Source organism: Anabrus simplex, chromosome 1 (genome assembly GCF_040414725.1).
Source record: "Anabrus simplex isolate iqAnaSimp1 chromosome 1, ASM4041472v1, whole genome shotgun sequence".
NCBI lineage: Eukaryota > Metazoa > Arthropoda > Insecta > Orthoptera > Tettigoniidae > Anabrus > Anabrus simplex.
The window spans coordinates 896586531-896606765 of NC_090265.1; the positions used below are offsets into that span (position 1 = coordinate 896586531).

The 20235-nt window shown below is 40.9% G+C and overlaps 1 protein-coding gene across 1 annotated transcript in view; it reads right to left on the reverse strand.

Annotated features, from left to right (window-relative positions):
* Positions 1–674: 674 nt before the first annotated feature.
* Positions 675–20235, reverse strand: part of LOC136874559 (uncharacterized) — a 29247-nt gene continuing 9686 nt past the window's right edge. The window contains exon 2 of the mRNA XM_067148198.2: positions 675–3587. Coding sequence (XP_067004299.2) covers positions 2336–3587 — 1252 coding nt within the window. The 3' untranslated portion in view covers positions 675–2335. The remainder of the gene's footprint in view (positions 3588–20235) is intronic.

Sequence of the window (20235 nt, forward strand, 5' to 3'; positions counted from 1 at the left end):
TGGAGCGAGCGAGACAGGCGTAGGGAAAGAGAGAGACAGCGCTAATGCTTGAAACCCAGGAGTGGGGTCTACATTCTGGTCAACCAAGCGAAGTCGTCTTTTTCACCTTGCGCCGCGCAATGCACCGGTGCATACACGCGGAGAGGCCCTGCAATTTTACGTCAACTGTGCTTCCTGATGGTGATGGCTACTTGCAACAGGACTATGCGTCAGCCCACACTCCCAAAATTGTGAAGGTCAAATTCGAGGAGCATGATGGTGAATTTGCTTAATGCTGTGACCCTCAAATATCCACGATATAAACCCCACTGAACAACCGTGGTTCGACTTGGAGAAGTAGGTTCGTGCTACATCACCGCCAACTAGAGAACCTGCTGTTGCGCTTATCGCTGAATCGATGCCTCACCGTGTGGGCGCCGATCCACCGCGAAACGATAATCCTAAATCGTATTAGGTAGGTGGTAATAACGTAATGTTTAATCGGTGTAGGTTGCTCTCAGTGAATAGAAGTATGCATTAAATGTTCATGTATCAAGTACTTACAAGAAATTATTTTTAAGGATATGTATAGAAAAGTTTATCAATTATCAATACAGTTATAGAAGTATTAATGCCAGAGTTTTTAGACGAAGTGACAAGCGACCTGAATTCAACAACAAGGCTGGGAAAATTGCTTAAATTATTTATTTTAGGAAACACGTAAGTAATAACCAGTCACTTAATTGGCAACATTTAAATATAAAATTTGTTAAAATTAATAACTGAACAGAAAAACATTATTTACACATATTAGGATTACAATCATATCTACACATAATTAATACTTATTAATTTGTGTTAATCGTCGCCATAAGATCTACCTGTGTCGGTGCGACATAAAGAAACTCGTAATTTAAAAAAGTTATAAAATTTACTGTAAATGCTATGATCTGCTGACTAACATGGGCGCTTAGCAGATATAAATAGTTGGAAATGCAAATTTAATGATAACGGAGATACCGTAGTGCAAATATAATTAGTTAAGGTGAATACATTGCATTATTATTGTATTAATACTAATGTAATTCCAAGTGCAAATCTCATCAGTTTTCTTCTTATAGCACGAGACTTAATCTACGACATGAAGAAAGGCAATTTCTTAGGTAATAAGTATTTTGTTGCCGCTGTGTGCATTAAGGATACAATACAGGAAACATCAGCCTGCGGCACACTTGAATCTTCTTCTACGCATCCCCTAGAGTTTATAGTAACTGAGAGAAGAAGGTTTTAGTTCAGGACGACCATACGCAGCTTATCCAGAATTACACTGATCGTGTTTAGTAATAGGATTGACCAGACAGTGGTTGCCATAGCAATACGCTTAAAGGAAAATACATTTAAGATATCTGATTCACATCGTACAAGCACAATGAAATGCGGTATTACGAGTACCATAAGATGCAGGATGAACCTTTCTTTGCCTTGTCTTAAATGCTTTTGAAAAATGAGAAAACAACATTGTTATACTTGGAGACAAAATATGACGACCTCGCCTCACACCATTACTCTCCGGGGGCAGCCCAGTGTTTATTAGCGGCTTACAGGATTTACTACATCTACTACAGTCGGAGTTGCCAAATCGTCTACCTCCTTGTTACCAAAAGAGCCAGAGCAGGAATAAAACATGTTTTTGGACTTCCTTATTTGTCATTTAGATGTAAACTGACTTTATTATTATTATTTATAATGCTGAAAGGGTCATTACACTGCACCCGGCACGAAGAAAGAGTAAATACCGAAGAGAGTGCGGAAGCAAGTGGTTTGACAACCTCTCCACACCAAACAAGGATCACTCAGAACTCTATAACTGAGCAGGGTGAAATTGACAGCTGGCTTCCAGCTTCCTTCATCGAACTGGGGCCGTTGTGTTTTGTCCCAAAGTATACTGATGAGCAATTTCTCTACTGGGAAGAAAGCAAAAGATCTTTAAACCACAAATAATAAAAATAACAATTTTTACTTCCTTGTATCCGTAGAGGTCCAAGTGTTCAGCCGACAAATGAGGATCTCAAGGAAGATAATAGCTTGTTGATGAAATAAGAATACGGTATGTTAGTCTAGTAGAACAGCCGCACAGTGGAATTAATAAGTACGTACGGAAAAATCCATTGCCTGTATATTTTTACTCACATGCTAAACCTGGTAATATACAGTAATTTGAAAACGAATGTTTATCACTGCTGAAATCTTAATACCCATGCAATCTAGCACCCACTGTGGACTTTTAACACTATTGAACCGAACCGTCGTAATGATTAGAGAACCATTCACAACAAAGTAGCATAACGGAAGGTTACTAATCAAACACTCCCATTTTGTCAAAGTGCAGTAACATCTGCTGAAAAGCTTCTCTGAAACGAGGATTGTTTAGAGTTTTCTCCCATGGAGATGTTTCTTCGTTACTCATATCTTCCTCCGTGACTTCAGCCATATCTGGAGTTTCTTCAGCATCCGCCACAACAATGGGGAGGATACTGGTAGCTGCAAATAATCCGTACAACGCTACTCTCTTCATTTCATTCTTCAAGTCTTGGAAACTGAACACGTCCGTGCTACAGCCTAGAGCTCCAAGAGTCTCACAGAGCTGTGTATGGTACATTTTCAGCACTTCATCCAAATGAGAAGCTCTCACCTCGTTCTGGGAACTACTGTAAAGAAAATACGTTAAATCCATGGCAGGTGATCCTAAGCGAGATAACTGGAAATCAACGAAGCGCACGTCGGTAGGTTCCCCCACGGACGAGTATTTAAATAGGTAATTATTAATCCAGCAGTCTCCATGAGTTAAGACGTGAAATCCACCAGGTTGGAGCGTGCAAATATCCACCAATTTATCAGTGTATTTAGGTATGAGTTTCTCAAATTTAGCTGCATAAGTTTCAAAACCACTCCAGGTTTTAATGGCTTTTGAAAGAATCCTCATTTGTGCAGGTAGGAATTTATCCATGTTCGGTTGGTTGCTCCTGCTGAACACAACATCACCGTACTGACTTAATAAGGCTGGATTGTGTTTATGAAGGGCACCAGACATGCCATGGAGATAAGCTAGATTTCTCACCACAATACAGCAATGTTGAAGATCTAACATCGCTTTTCTGTAGGCCATTCTGAATCCTTGATGTTTCAAATCGTCCAGAACAACAGTATTTGGGCGTGAAGTTTTAAAAGAATTTGAAGAAATGTATGGAATTTGTTCACGTTGAAATCTTTTCTCTGCAAACTTATAAATCGCAGGCAAAGCGCATTGATAAATACTTAATTCTCTATCAAATACTCCCAAATCTGTGATAAACTTTCTGACGAAATCACCATCAGGATAGCCTTTAAGAATGAGGTGGTGATTTTCAATATTTTCAGTATTCCCTCTCTTGTATCGGACTTCTACACGATAAATTATACTGAGATAATTTTCACCCTTGCCGACTGCAAATTTAATATCTTTTTCGATAATGGACATTTCTTGAGCAGGATGAATAGTTTGAAGAACTTCCTGAAGAAAGATGTCTGTAATCCAACTGCCATCATCCCTCTCAACGATGTCGTTAGATCTGAAATAGAAATGAAATGGTATTAGTACAGCCAAACAGAGTATTAGAACTTTTGTTTAAACAATTGGCTTCACAGGTTCATTTATCTTGGATTATATACTATAGACCAGTGTTTCTCAAAGTAATTAGTACTGGGGACCCCCGTTTCTTGGACCAGCATTACCAAGGACCCTCCCAAAGATGTAATTGAAACGAAGGCCATGTCGAATTTTGAATAAATATTAAGTGAACATGAATAATGCACTCCTAATTATATTATTTATAATTCCAAAAATGACCGGGCGAGTTGGCCGTGCGGTTAGGGCCGCACAGCTGTAAACTTGCATCCGGGAGATAGTGGGTTTGAACCCCATTGTCGGCAGCCCTGAAGATGGTTTTCCGTGGTTTCCCATTTTCACACCAGGCAAATGCTGGGGCTGTGCCTTAATAAAGGCCACGGCTGCTTCCTTCCCACTCCTAGCCCTTTCCTCCTGTCCCATCGTCGCCATACGACCTATCTGTGTCGGTGCGTCGTAAAGCAAATACAATAAAAAGTGAATAAATATTAATTTTTACATATTTATTGTACTCTCGATAATTAGCCACATAATTAAACTTTATTGCAACGTTTTTTTTTTTTTTCTTTTTTTTTTTTTTTTTTTTTTTTTTTTGTAATAGGTTGTTTCACATTTAAATAACTTCCTAATATTGGAGTGACTGAAGTCTCCGTATCGCCCCGTTGCTGCTGTAGGTTTTGAACAAATCTCCGGTTGTTAACCGGGTGACCAACAATTAGTCGCTTAAATTGAGAGAGAAAACCTTCCACTTCATTGTTTGTACATTGCCGTCGATGGAGTACGAGTTAAAAGTAAACCCGTGTCCTCGTTCCGAGATGGTGCATCTCCCTCTATGCACACTCCCGATTGAAGTGAGCCAAATGCACCATTTAACCATATACCAGCACTCCTGCATTTCCTAAATTTCTGGCAGTACCGGGAATCGAACCCAAGCCTCCGAGGGCGGCATCTAATAGCGTTGACTTTTACGCTACTGAGGCGGATCGTACGAGTTTATAGACATTCCATGTTTCTGGGATGAATCTTGGCTGCATGGCCCGCATTCTTTCTATCGCAGGACGGCCACAAATATATGTTGCTTCAACATAGGATACAAGGTGTAAAATTTTAATAGTAATATTACTGTATTCATGTACCACTAACTACTTCTTCAGTTATTCAGGGACTCAAGTAACCGGAAATGTTGTCCCACAGGAGATCTTTTACAAGACGGTGAATCTACCTACACGAGACTGGCGTATATAAGCACCTTCAAATACCACCGGAATAACCTGAGGTCGAAGCCCACCACATTAGGCTCCGCAAACTTTCGCTCGACCATTTGAGCCACTCATCCCTGTTAACTGGTGTCCGGACATTCCGTACCACGTGATTTTTGGGGACATTTCGTACCACTAGGTTCGTTATCTACCTGCGAACGGTTTTCCCGTAATCCCCAAATATTTACGCCAGGACAATCCGTACCACCCGATATCAAATAGGAATTCCATTTCCACGCCAGCGGGCGTAATGAGCCTGACAGACACACTTTAGAAATGAGAAACCAAAATTTAGAACATTTGCTAAAGAACACGTCTATATTATTTTCTTCTTCTTCTTCTTGCGTTCCGGCCTTCTAAGGACCACGTTACAATTTCAATTGTTCCTCCTTAGTTGTTCTTTTCTTTTCTTCCAGTATTCTTTCATTGTTTCACTGTGTTTCTTTTTCCTGTCTTCAGTCCACTTTGTGCCTGTTTTCTTTTCCTTCCTCCCTTGGAATCCTTCCATTTATAAGACTTTCTTCCTAAAAATCTTTCTTTCCAATAATTCTTCTTCTCGTATGTTGTTCCTTTCCAGGTCTGTCTTGACTTCTTGAATCCAGGTGGTTGTTGATTTCTTTTCCCAAAGGTACTTGTAGTTCAGTGCTAGACATTCGCTGGCATAAAGGCATTCTGGTTTCACTACTGTGTTGTAGTGCTTTATTTTAAGTTTTATTTTAATAATTGCTATTTTACTCTACTTATGTTTACGTAAATAAAAAGCTGTAAGGTGCTAGCCGACAAATGTGCAACCCATTAAACTCTTGTTCTTGTAGTAGCCTATTTCCTCACAACGGGAATGAACCCTGAAACAAAACAATGCAATAGAAATTTGCATCGTGTTCGGACGCGATGTGCCTGACGAGCATAAGGATGGATAATAATACTATTATTGTGAATTTTTATGAACTACTGCATTATTTCTTTATCAAATAAACTGGCCGATATGGGTTTGAAGGTCACGTGGAAACAGAAACTAGTGAAAGGTGGAAGTAGCTAGTCCCCGCCAATGACGAATACGAGATAAGAATTAACACGTGTGCCAATGAGATCATTTGCGCCAGACGGAAGGTTAACATTAGAGATGGGGAATCTGATTCTTTTAGAAGAACCGATTCATTTGAACCGATTCACTAAAATGATTCGTTCATTTGATTCGTTCATGTAATTCGTTCACTCCAATACCACGCGATGGAGAGCCGAAAGCGAAACCATGGACTCAGATGAACCATCCCGTTATGTTCTTTATAACTGCTACCGCTTTACATGTTTACAGGTTACAAGATGTGAAATGCTCAAGGTATTAATAATAATAATAATAATAATAATAATAATAATAATAATAATAATAATAATAATAATAATAATAATAATAATTGATAGCATTTTAACAAGAGTAATATGCTTTTTAGAGGTTACAGTAGAAAAATGCTACACAACTGTCTGACTACAAACATAAGTAGGCCTAGCTACCATTCGAAACTATACGAGAATCGAATTTCAAATTTATAGTAGATATGAACATTTTTGTGGCCATGTTTCACGCGTTAGTTCACGAGAACAAGAACGTGAACGGGAACCTTGATTTAAACTTAACCTAACACTTCGCAACGAGCCGGAAATTGAGTGTATATTAAAGTTCCGAGAAGTGTGTGACTTGAAACTACGTGATAATTTCTTATTAAAAAATGTTTTTTCCTGTAAGGTTAGGTTAGGAGTATTTGACTTGTGGACCGACTTTTAGTTCAGGTTAAATAAAAAATAACAGAGTCGTTCTTCACAAGTAGTCATTGATTCAAAAATGGTGAATACCCGATTTGGCGATATGAATCAGAACGAACGAGGAACGAAGGAACGAATTGCCGCGTTGCGGCTGCCATCTCTCGATTCAGATTTCGATTCATAAACGAGTCGATTCATTTCGTTCACTGAATTGTGATTCAATCGTTCAGTGCAATGATTCGTTCATTTTGAATCACTCGTTCAGAATCTCCCCATCTCTAGTTAACATCAGTAGTGGTCGCATCGTGTGAAAGCTTCTGCTCTGAAGTGGACAATGGGTATAAAAATAAATACATTCACCAGGATATCGTTTTTACTTCGCAATACTTTGCACTCTTTCAAGTGGTACGGAACGTCCTCTCCTAAGTATTTTAAAGTAATTAGCTGACACTTCTCAGGTAATCAGTCGGTGAAGTGGTACGAAATGTCCTAGAACCCTGTTAACTACGGGAATGCAGAATTGTACTTTTGACGCAGGCAGACCTTATTGAAAAATGCATGTCACGATTTCATGAAAGAATTTGAATGCTGACAATTTTGTCATTATACATAGCAGGCTCGCATCACGTGTACAGTTATTTTTTTTCAGGAGATGCTCTTTCATTTGAGACAACTCCCACTCTTCTGTTACGTCATCTGGCCTTAATTGCGCGTGGTCGATGAACCTGTCAAAAGGATTACGTGCGGTAAATTAGTACAGCTTCAGCGTGTGTACAGCGTGTATACACTGGTCATGCGTCCCCCCCCCCCCCATCCCTCCTACACCGTCTCACATCATTATCATCCTCTAGTTTCCTTCACACTATATTTCCATTCTTCAGCTCTATTCTATACTATCCTGGTGTCATTCGTTGCATTGTATTAGTTTCTGTTTATTTCTGCTACCGAACACGTTCCTGATTCGTCTGATGTCCCCTCTGTTACTCCTCTCACACACAGGGTATGATAGAACATCTTAATTGGAGCACGGCCGACTGGATCCATCGCTGCGCTCCTTGCTAGCTAGAGCGACGCATCAAGTCGGCCGTGATTGGAGCTTAATGTTGTCGTCAGCTCCCGCTTGGAATGCTAGTGCTGTGCCAGCATACAGCGAGGGGTTGGACTTATGGGGGACCTTTTAAACGTGAGAGTGTAAAATGTCATTGGTCTAATGCCCTAAGGAAAACTTTCATTAAGTTGAAATCTCTACTCGATCAGGCCCCTATCCTTCAGACAAAAAATTCTTTCTCCTATTTGAAATACACACTGACGCATCCAATATTGCCGTTGGAGGGCCCCTTTATCAAATTGTCAACCAACAAGCGTTGCCTATTGCCTACTTTAGTCATCTTTTATCCCCCACCGAGCGTCAGTGCTCTACTTATGAAAGGGAAGCTCTAGCCCTTATGTTAACTTTGGAATACTTTTCCAATTATATTGAGCATAAAGAATTCACTGTCATCACAGACAACCAAGCATTAACTTGACTCTTAAACAATGCTCCTAAGATTGGACGCACTGGTCGCTGGTTAATGGGCTTATCTAGATTTAAGGTTTCGTTAAAATTTATACCTGGTCACTACAAGATTGTGGCTGAGGATCTTAGTTTAGATTCCCTTTCTTATTTCCCATCATACAACATGGGTGATGTCAATGCTGTTGTTTCTCTGGATAATTTTTCTGCATCCTTTGAATCGTGTCATACCTATCAGCTCACTGATCCCTACTGCACTCAGTTGTGCCAAAGTATTTCTCAATCAGACTATAAAGGACCCTCTTGTGTCATCAACAATTTACTAGTATACAAGCCCCACACCAAAATCTACACCTAAAGTAGTCCTCCCCAAGGCATTACAACCCATGATTCTTTCTTATTATCATGGCTCCCCTGCTGGAGGCCATTTTGGTATCTCAAAAACCTTTTCTCGTATTTCGTCTATTCTTTATTGTCCCAAAATGTATGATGCCGTCCAAACCTTTGTACGTGCTTGTGAATCTTGCCAGAAGGCCAAGCACGTAATGCATTACCTCCTGGTACTTATTCTGCTGCATCTCCCTCATATCGAATTGAAGTATTTTATATGTACATCAACAACTTACTAGTATACAAGCCCCACACCAAAATCTACACCTAAAGTAGTCCTCCCCAAGGCATTACAACCCATGATTCTTATTATCATGGCTCCCCTGCTGGGGGCCATTTTGGTATCTCAAAAACCTTTTCCCTAACTCTTGCCTTTAATTCCACCATCAACGATTTCACTAAGCATACTCCTGCTAACTTATTTTTGGGCCGTGAGCTTCACTCTCCCCTTTCCTTAAATTGGAAACTTCTGACACTATTATATCAACAGAACACTCTCAAAGTTCGGCTATAAAAATTTGCTAGTGGCTTTACGTCGCACCGACACAACACAACAAATAATAAAAACATTCTTTAAGAAGCACTCACTAAATTTCAATCAATAATTTAAATGCCGTTATACCATATGACGACCATGTCTTCATATTCAGCAATCGCCTACTGACGAAGCTAGCGTTCTGTAGCGGCGAAACAAATGAATTAGACTGAGTCATCTCACCATATAGGCCTACAGTATTAGTCTAATCGTAATATTTAAGCTGAATTCAGTGTCCAGATCTTTTTAATTTTCCATTAGAACAAGACATAATATGGATTGTCCCCTCTTGAGCTCACTTGCTACCCAAGTTTTCTTGTGTCTTCTTTTCATATCATAAGTAATAATAATAATAATAATAATAATAATAATAATAATAATAATAATAATAATAATAATAATAATAATAATAATAATAATAATAATAATGAACCGGGCGAGTAGATGTGCGGTTTGCGTCACGTATCTATCAGTTTGCATTCGGGAGATAGTGGGTTCGAACCCCAGTGTCAGCAGCCGTGAAGATGTTTTTCCGTGTTTTTCCATTTTCACACTAGATCACAGTCACTTCCTTCCCACTCCTCGCCCTTTCCAATGCCATCATCGCCATAAAACCCATGTGTGTCGGTGCGACGTAAAGCAGATTGCAAAATAATAATAATAATAATGATAGTAATAATAATAGTAATTGTACCGGGCGGTACACCTCCACACCGCTAATTCAAAATGTGCGCCAGTTGAAACTCCTCTGTTGGAGGAAGTCTGAACTTTATCTACGCTATTAATTCGCTACCTTCTCAGAAGATGCCACCACGTGGAAAATTTTGAGTTTTTGAACTGTGTCATTTTTGATGTGTTTTTGTTTTGCTTGAAGCAAGAAGTGTGAACTTTCTCTTCTAGAGGACACTACTGAAGATCAACAATAGTGCACCCTAGTGCGAAGTCAAAGAACTATTTTGTTGGAGAAATTTTTATTTCAAATGTTTGTCTTTGCTAATTTTTTTTTCAGTTATTGTTTAAGTTGGATGTATACCCCTCTTTTTCCCCTTGTTTTAGATTTATCCAATCCCGAATTTCTTTGAGTTTTTTCTCGACCAATCCGATGTATCTTCCCCCTACTTGGATATGTTTCTGTACCCTAGCCAATAAAGAATGTGCGGGAGGGTGTTTTCATTCCCCTAATGCCTAGAAACTTCTGCGAGAGGATATAAACTGCTGATTTTAGGGTCTCCGGGCCACTTCTGTTCCATCTTTCAGTGTATTAAGTACATAGCAGGAGGCGGGAAGCGCCTCTTTCCTCGGCAGCGGTCAACAACAAGGTAATGGCCGATTAATAACTTCTTTCTTTGCTAGCTCAGCAGTTTAACTCTCGGGGCGGGTTCTAAGCTTTCCACCATGTAACCGTTTCCTAAATGTAACTACTCTTTTCATTTATTCTCTTTTAAAGCGACATACTGGGATAGAGAGTGCTAACCCTCTCGAGCTCCCACTCATATTGTTTTGAGGTGAACTTATTTTTCTCAACCTATTCTTCGATAACGTAAAACAAATTGTTCTCTTCTTAAGTCACCTCTTTAGTATGGGATTAGCCCTTGTATTAACGGCCTAGTTCCAAGTAGGTCTTAATCAAAGTGTATTAGGAGTGCAAGTTCGCCTCCTCTCAAATTGTTATTTTAGAGGTCATTTAATTAACCTGCTTTTCATTTAATAGACCTCAGTAGATTGGGTATTTTACCCCTGTGGTTATGTCCGTTGAGGACAACTTGAAGGTGGAGTTTGGTGTGGCCTGGGAGAGGCTTAAATTTGAGAGCGAGTGGCTCTTTTGAAAATTGAGTGTTGTACGCCTCGTGGAGGCTTTTCAGTGCAATTTGGAGCAAGGGCTCTTAGGCATGAATGGGGTTTTCTGCCCCTCTGTTGAAACTTGTGTTTGGGGTAAAACTGAGCTGATTGCCCAAGCAGTGTAAAGTCAGGGCGCGAAGCCCAAATTCTGTAAATATTGTAACTACCCTTTTGATTTGCTACTTTGTACCTGCCATGCTTGTTATTTCTTTGTTTTTGAAAAGAAAATATAACCTTGTTAAATTTTACATTAACTTTGATTCCGTAGTTTGAGACCCGTTCACGCCCGCACCTTCTTTCACTCATAACTACCACGGATATCTCCGTAACAAGTGGTAGCAGAGCGTGGTTGAATGGGTCTCAATTTAGCCCCTTTTGACGGCTAAACATTGTTTGTTCCGAACTCTAACTATTTTCCCAGTTGCTGGAATTTTTTTGAGTTTTTCAAAATTGTTCTGTCACCATACCCGGCCCTCGCGATGTTCTCCATCTTAACTATTTGCGCAAGGAGGAGTTGATCTATGAATTGACTATTAGAAATGTACAATCTGGAGGCACGGTTGCAGTAGACACAAACAAGCTTAGAGAGTCCCTAGATTTGCCATTTCCATCCCCAATTTGGGAGAGAAAGAAATTGACGACTCTCTTTCCACGATCACGGAGAATATTACTGGGCTAGCTTCTGTAGTTAGTTTTTTTGATGAAAATGATCCTTCTCCTAATCAAATTAAGCGTGTGCAAGCTAGGCTGTTTCATTTTTCAAATAGAGTTAACGATCTATTGTCTCTAAAGTTGAATGACGTTCAGAAGAAGGAAGCTAGTACGCTGCTTGAAAATATGTCTGAATTATCTAGCAAGGTCACTCAATTGTTAACAGGGGAGGTTCCTCCCAAAAGCGATCTACCCACCACAGTGAATGTAGGTAGCGAGGAAGAGCCTCATAAGGGAGAAGTTAATAGGATAACCGTTGCTGCTCAAACTATCTCTGCCCCATTGGACAACGAATCTGAACGCCGTGCATCGTTGAGTAACATCCGTTCGGAATTAACTTCCTTGCCTTTGAAACCTTTACCTACTATGTCACCCGGGTTTAGCAGCTTGCCTCATCCATTGGCAATGTTGCTCAGAGGTATCTCTAAGTTTTCGGTTAATACCACCAGTGAAGTAATTTCATTTTTAAGATTTCTGGTTGAATTTCAGGATCATGCACTTGTGTTTTCTCTTTCTCCATGTCAAATTTTGCAAATTATCTATCCGTATGCTATTGGTATTCTCTCAGATAAAATCGTAAGAGCCATTGCCGAGCAATCATCTATTGAGGATTTCCATGCCCACTTGCTAGCTAACTTCATCCCGGCTAGGGCCAGGTCCTCCCTTATTCAGAAGTACTATTATCGTGTACAGCGCTTGGATGAGAACTTGGCTGATTTCATACAGGACATTAAGTTTTATACTAGGGTGTTTGCTCTGCACTTCCCTGAGGACCAGATTGTACAGGCTATTGTAGAAGGCATTTCACCATCTTATAGGTCATATTTGTGTTTCGCGGCGTGCCCGCAAACTTTCTCTGAACTTGAAGCGTTGGCCGTCTCAGCGGAAGGAGTTAGGTACGCTGATTCTTTGCGTGTGGCAAAAGAACCCCCTCCTTCGTTTAGTAATACTCGGCCTCCACCTCGCCGACCAGTCACACCCCGTAAATGTTATGCTTGCGGGTCGCCTGACCATCTTCGCAATAAATGTCCATTGGTCAAAACTAGTAGGGCAAATAATGGAGCTGGTTCAGCACAAGGCTGTTTTAAATGTGGGGCTTTCTCACATATCGCCAAGAATTGCCCAAACTCGAGTAGCACCCCCTCCTGCTCAACTTCTGGTGCAAATTCTACTTATGCCAATAATAAAAAATGACTAGTGGCTTCGGCTGAGTCGACTAATCCATCTTCCCGAGACTCAGCCCCTGGTAAACAGGTTGTAAATTCAGGGAACGAGCAATTTTCAAATTTATCTTTTGAAGGTCCCAAAGAGTGTCTTAGGATTGCGGCGGATTCCCCCGCACCGGTTCCTTTTCTTAAGATTGAGTTAAATAACGAGCCTATTACAGCTCTCTTAGATTCAGGCAGTGTTTGCTCGATTATTTCGGCTGAATGGTATTCTAAATTGAAATCTGTTTGTAAACTACCTGACTATGTCTCATCTCCTGTTCAATATGTTTCGGCTAATTCTTCCCCATTAGAAATTCTAGGTTCCTTATTGGTCAAAATTCGTATTTTTAAATTCACATGGAAAGTTAAATTGTTTGTGGCCAAGCTCTTGTCTTGCCCCATTATATTGGGAGCGGACTTTATTTCTCACACTGGTCTTGTGCTCGATCTTCAGAGTAGGTCTTGCACTTTCAAATTTGCCTCTAATTGTAGCATCCCTTTATTAAAGTGTAATTCTGCATCATGTTCTTCTATTTCGCCTACCCAGGATGAGATGTTGTTAGACCTTAGACATCTACCTGAGGAGCAGGCTGATAGTATTCGTAAGCTGTGTCAGTCGTTTCCAGAGGTGTTTTCTGATACTCTTGGTGTTACTGACCTGATAGAATACAAAATTGAGGTCACGGATTCGATTCCTGTCCGTTTTCCACCGTATAGGCTATCTCCACCTAAAATGAAGGCTCTGAAAGAAATTATCGATCAGATGTTGAAGGATGGTATTATTAGGCCCTCTAAGTCAGCGTATTCCTCGCCTATTTTTCTAGTCCCGAAACCCCAAGGGGGCTTCAGGCCTGTCATTGATTACAGGGCTCTCAATCGGAAGGTGGTGTTACAATCTGTGCCCCTTCCCGACCTTCATTCTTGTTTTTCATGGTTTCGTAAGGCCAAGTTCTTTACTATCTTGGACTTGAATCAGGCCTATAATCAAATTCCCCTTGCCGAAGAGTCTAAACACCTTACAGCGTTTGCCACGGACTGGAATTTATATGAATACAACCGCGTGCCTTTCGGGCTCCCCACGGGAGCAGCTGTACTCACTAGGCTGCTAGATAGGGTCTTCTCCGACATCAAATTTGAGTACTTATATCACTACTTGGATGATGTCGTCGTATTTTCAGAGACTTTTGAAGAGCATCTAGATCATCTGCGAGAAGTTCTCGATCGCCTTCGTAAAGCTGGGTTAACTGTTAAGTTGTCCAAGGTTGCCTTCGCTAAGCCCTCTATGTCTTTCCTAGGGCATATTGTGTCACCTGATGGTGTAGCTGTCGATCATTCTAGAACACAGGCCATCCGTGATTTTAAACCTCCCAAGGACATTAAAGGCATCGCCAGGTTCATTGGTATGGTGAATTTCTTCAGGAAGTTTATTCCTAACTTCGCTAATAGAGCGGCACCCTTAAACCTTCTTCGTAGGAGAGGCATCAAATTTGAGTGGGGACCTTCTCAACAAGCCGCTTTTGAAGACCTTAAATTAGCACTTTGTAATGCCCCTGTACTTGCTATGCCTGATTTCTCGAAGAAATTCATCGTCCAAACCGACGCGTCGTCGTCAGCAGTAGCGGCAGTCCTTCTTCAAGAGACTGAACTAGGGAGGCGACCCATCGCCTATGCATCTAGGACTTTGTCGGCTCAAGAAGCCAAGTATTCCATCTATGAGCTCGAAGGTTTGGCAGTCTTATTCGCCTTAGAGAAGTTCCGTCTCTATCTGGAACATGTTAGATTCGACCTGGAGACAGATAATCAAGCCTTAAGCTGGGTCTTAGGTAGGCCGCGTCGTACTGGTCGTATAGCCCGTTGGGCCATCCGTATTTCTGCCTTCCAATTCGATGTCAGGCATGTCAGAGGTACCGAAAATGTTGTTGCTGATGGACTCAGTCGTATGTTTTCAAACGACGTTGAGATCCATGAACCGGTCGACCGTTCATCACCTCCCGAGTCCACACTATTTGATGTTAATACCATCTTAACGGATGCCCCCATGCTCTTTAGGGATATCGAGAAATACCAACGTGAAGATCCGACGCTGGCTCCGATAATGGAAACCCTTTCTTCTGGGGAACATGTTGTCCCTTATGTTCTGCGGAATGGTGTTTTATGTTGCCCTTCGAGGCATGACAAGATGATGAAAGTTGTCGTTCCAGCTGTTCTTGTACCTATGATCTTCAAGTATTATCATGAGACCCCATTAGGAGGACATCTTGGTATCTTTAAAACTCGTGAAAAGATTCGTGAAATGTTCATCTGGAAAGGTATGGACGGTGAAATCCGTGAACTTGTAAAAGCTTGTAAATCTTGTTTGCTCAGTAAACCCACCATGTCCACCAAGGTAGGCCTTTTGTCTTCGCATCAAGCATCGCGCCCCATGGAACGCCTGTATATTGATTATGTAGGACCCTTCCCCCAGTCGAAGGGAAATGCCAACAAATTCATCTTTGTATGTGTAGATGGTTTTACCAGATTTTCCTGGTTATTTCCGACTAAGCTGGCTACCGCTCAGTCCACCATTACTTGCCTAAATTCTATTTTTGCTTCTTTTGGTCCGTGCCAATATATTGTGTCTGATAACGCTAAGGCGTTTACATCAAATCTTTTTCATAAATTCTGTTTTGATTTATCCATCTCTCATGTAACTACTTCCGCTTATTACCCTCAACCATCTCTGGCTGAACGGGTTAATCGTAATCTCAGGTCCGCACTTATTGCCTATCATCATGAAGATCATTCCAGGTGGGACACGTCCCTGCATTGGTTAGCTTTTGCTTTGAATTCGGCGGTTCATGAATCACATAAATTCACTCCAGCCTCTTTAATGTTCAAATTTGTTCCCAACTCGCCGCTCTCTAACCTCTGGTCTCTGAGTGACATTCTACCCGAGACAATAGATCCGGATAACATTAAAGATCTTTGGAAGAAGGCTAAAGCCAATCTTAAGGTATCTCATGAAAAGGTTAGGGAAAGGTATGATCGTGGACGGAGACCCACCACTTTGAAGGTAGGTGACCAGGTGATGGTCAAGAACTTTGTTCCCGCGGGCAAGCTTGCCCCCAGATTCCATGGGCCATGCATTATTCTGGATTTCCTTACGCCGGTTACCTTATTGTTAAGTAATCCAGCCACCGAGAGGATATTTAGAGTTCACCTGTCCCAGGTGAAACCGGTGTAATTTCTGTGTTAACTTGCTTCATATTATTTTGAAAGGAATATGAAGGTTAAATTTTTTTTTTTTTGAGTTTCACTTTTAAGGCTTTCTGCCCCTTCTATAATATTTTGTTTTATATGTAAGCATTTGTGTGAAACCTCCCCCGATTTGTTAAACTGCCATTCTGTCCTTGCCTCGGCCATTACCACGCTCCCGTCTCCTGCTCCAATATACAATGTGGCTTGATTGCATTGAATGCCATGGACAACTGCACGCCGCTGACCCCTCAACCTTTTCACCAAGACTGTGCCCTCAAAAGAATGATGATGGTCCAACAATATTCTGCCGCCTAGCTTTAATGTTTCAGTGCCCCCGCAGCCGCGCGGCGCTGTGCCGCGACTGGGTTCGAGGACGGGCCCCCTCGGCCCCAGCGAGGACGACATGTGCACGGCGAGTCGGAGCTCTCCTCCCGGCCAAGGCTGATGTGCGGCGCACGACCTGCTACTTGCCCGCAGCCTGTATTCCTTCACCGCGGGCGCGACGTGTTTCAACACCACTGCTCCCCTCATAGTGCGGGTGAGCGGTATCTCAGGGTACTTGAGGGCTCCGAGCGGCCTCCTTTGGACGCAAGCTGCAACGGCCGGTCTGGCCATCCAACTTCATCAACATCACCTACATGGACAGTTACGATAAGCAATGACTACACTTGGGAATTCAACAGCAATATTTCGTGGACATTGCAAAATTTTTCATCACTTTTAGTATTAAAAGGTTATCTTCAGAATTCTACTTCTACAAACTTAAAAACTATACTTCATCTGCAACAACAAAATTTTGAAACTAAATCAAACCAAACTAAGAAAATCTTATAAATTTTTTTTTGGCAATTAATCTCCATATCTACATCAAAACTTGGACCTTGTTTTCAAACCATTTCATGTGTCACCCCGGGAGGAACTTTTGGGGGGGGGAGGTCTGTACCGGGCGGTACACCTCCACACCGCTAATTCAAAATGTGCGCCAGTTGAAACTCCTCTGTTGGAGGAAGTCTGAACTTTATCTACGCTATTAATTCGCTACCTTCTCAGAAGATGCCACCACGTGGAAAATTTTGAGTTTTTGAACTGTGTCATTTTTGATGTGTTTTTGTTTTGCTTGAAGCAAGAAGTGTGAACTTTCTCTTCTAGAGGACACTACTGAAGATCAACAATAGTGCACCCTAGTGCGAAGTCAAAGAACTATTTTGTTGGAGAAATTTTTATTTCAAATGTTTGTCTTTGCTAAATTTTTTTCAGTTATTGTTTAAGTTGGCTGTATACCCCTCTTTTTCCCCTTGTTTTAGATTTATCCAATCCCGAATTTCTTTGAGTTTTTTCTCGACCAATCCGATGTATCTTCCCCCTACTTGGATATGTTTCTGTACCCTAGCCAATAAAGAATGTGCGGGAGGGTGTTTTCATTCCCCTAATGCCTAGAAACTTCTGCGAGAGGATATAAACTGCTGATTTTAGGGTCTCCGGGCCACTTCTGTTCCATCTTTCAGTGTATTAAGTACATAGCAGGAGGCGGGAAGCGCCTCTTTCCTCGGCAGCGGTCAACAACAAGGTAATGGCCGATTAATAACTTCTTTCTTTGCTAGCTCAGCAGTTTAACTCTCGGGGCGGGTTCTAAGCTTTCCACCATGTAACCGTTTCCTAAATGTAACTACTCTTTTCATTTATTCTCTTTTAAAGCGACATACTGGGATAGAGAGTGCTAACCCTCTCGAGCTCCCACTCATATTGTTTTGAGGTGAACTTATTTTTCTCAACCTATTCTTCGATAACGTAAAACAAATTGTTCTCTTCTTAAGTCACCTCTTTAGTATGGGATTAGCCCTTGTATTAACGGCCTAGTTCCAAGTAGGTCTTAATCAAAGTGTATTAGGAGTGCAAGTTCGCCTCCTCTCAAATTGTTATTTTAGAGGTCATTTAATTAACCTGCTTTTCATTTAATAGACCTCAGTAGATTGGGTATTTTACCCCTGTGGTTATGTCCGTTGAGGACAACTTGAAGGTGGAGTTTGGTGTGGCCTGGGAGAGGCTTAAATTTGAGAGCGAGTGGCTCTTTTGAAAATTGAGTGTTGTACGCCTCGTGGAGGCTTTTCAGTGCAATTTGGAGCAAGGGCTCCTAGGCATGAATGGGGTTTTCTGCCCCTCTGTTGAAACTTGTGTTTGGGGTAAAACTGAGCTGATTGCCCAAGCAGTGTAAAGTCAGGGCGCGAAGCCCAAATTCTGTAAATATTGTAACTACCCTTTTGATTTGCTACTTTGTACCTGCCATGCTTGTTATTTCTTTGTTTTTGAAAAGAAAATATAACCTTGTTAAATTTTACATTAACTTTGATTCCGTAGTTTGAGACCCGTTCACGCCCGCACCTTCTTTCACGCATAACTACCACGGATATCTCCGTAACAGTAATAATAATAATAACTTGAGGCATTTGCCGTTAAATACATAACGTTATTTTTAAATATCGGAAGTATTTTGATTATGCCCTCAAATCGATTATTTAATATTGTCAAAATTAGAAAACAGTAAAGTGTATAAATTATCTAAAGCAGCAATGATGACTTCGTCATAAAATATGTAGGTATTTAAGATAATTTTACTGTCTCATATAATACGTCATAATAAAAAGGAATATGCGACCATTTTTGTACATTTAGTGCATTGATACTATTACGCATTTTATGAATATTACATGTTTCTAATATTTACTACATTTTTATGTACATAGATAGCATTTTGATATTACTTAAACATCCGGGCCCTAGTGATAAATACCACTCCTGGGTGCCCAACAGTCAGTGTTCAAAACATGATGATGATGATGATGTCGTCACGTGGCCTCCGCAGAGGTGTGGTTCAGGTCTTTCTAGATGATGCCCATAAGTGACCTGAGAGTCTGAATGTGAAAGGTTGATGATGATTATTAGGCGGGTAGAGGGCATAGAGCCTACTCCTGTCGAACAGCATCAAGGGGTCTGCTCAAGGCTTTACGTCCTCATCCGACCGACGAATCATCATCAACAGCGGTATATAACCTTACTCCATAAGAACACTGCGGAGAGATTTGAATTTGAATTCAGGCTTTTGGCACACATATCTTGTAATTATTATTGCTGTGTCACCTATCAGTTCTTTGAGAGATGAGGTAGCCATGAACACCTTTTTGATTTATACTGTACTACTCATTAGTGGCCTTCGATAAGAAAATTGATCCTTTTTATCATATAAGATAACATAATCATGACTGAAAAGTAAGCTTATCGTAAACATGTTTGAAGAAAACGCGTAATTCCTTAATCATTATTAAAGTTAGAACTGTGTTCTTCCTTCAGGTCACCACCAAAGAAACTTGACCGGTTGTGTAACTACAGGGTGGTTCATAGACTTAAAACAGGTGTCTTTTAATACTATCTCATTTCTGTCTGGGCTGAGCTGAGTGGCTTAGACGGTTGAGGCGCTGGCCTTCTGACCCCTACTTGGCAGGTTCGATGTGACTAGCAGGGAATACCATTGTAATTTAGAATTCCCTTCTTGATTTGACTGACAGAAGTCAAGGGAGCATTCAAAAATACACTAACTACAACTTTGCCATTTTTCGGAGACGCCGAGGTACCGGAATTGGCCCGACAGGATTTGTTTTACGTGCCAGAAAATCTACCGGCACAAGGCTGACGTCTTTGAGCACCTTCAAATACCACCGGACTGAGCCAGGATCGAACCTGACAAGCTGTAGTCAGAAGGCCAGCGCCTCAACCGTCTGAGCCACTCAGCCCAGCTACATAAATGGAAACAATATTGATAATCATTCATTATTCCTTGTGTAATCTTGATTAGGGCTATATTATAATAAATTATTATATTATGAAGAACTTGTATTTCTGTCGAGTTGAGAAGTCCTTATTATGTCTTCCGTTTTCTCTTCACAAACATAATATTGTAATACAAATTCAAGCTAGTTATTTTTTATGAATTTCGCCGCAGCTTCACACAAATCGCAAAATAATTACATTTCGCTTTAATTCGCTGTAATTCGCAAAAACGAAATCACTGCTTTCTTAACCAGAATCATATCATTCATAAAGATATCTCAAAACCGCTTCAAAGTATTTTTGTCGCGCTTATCGCG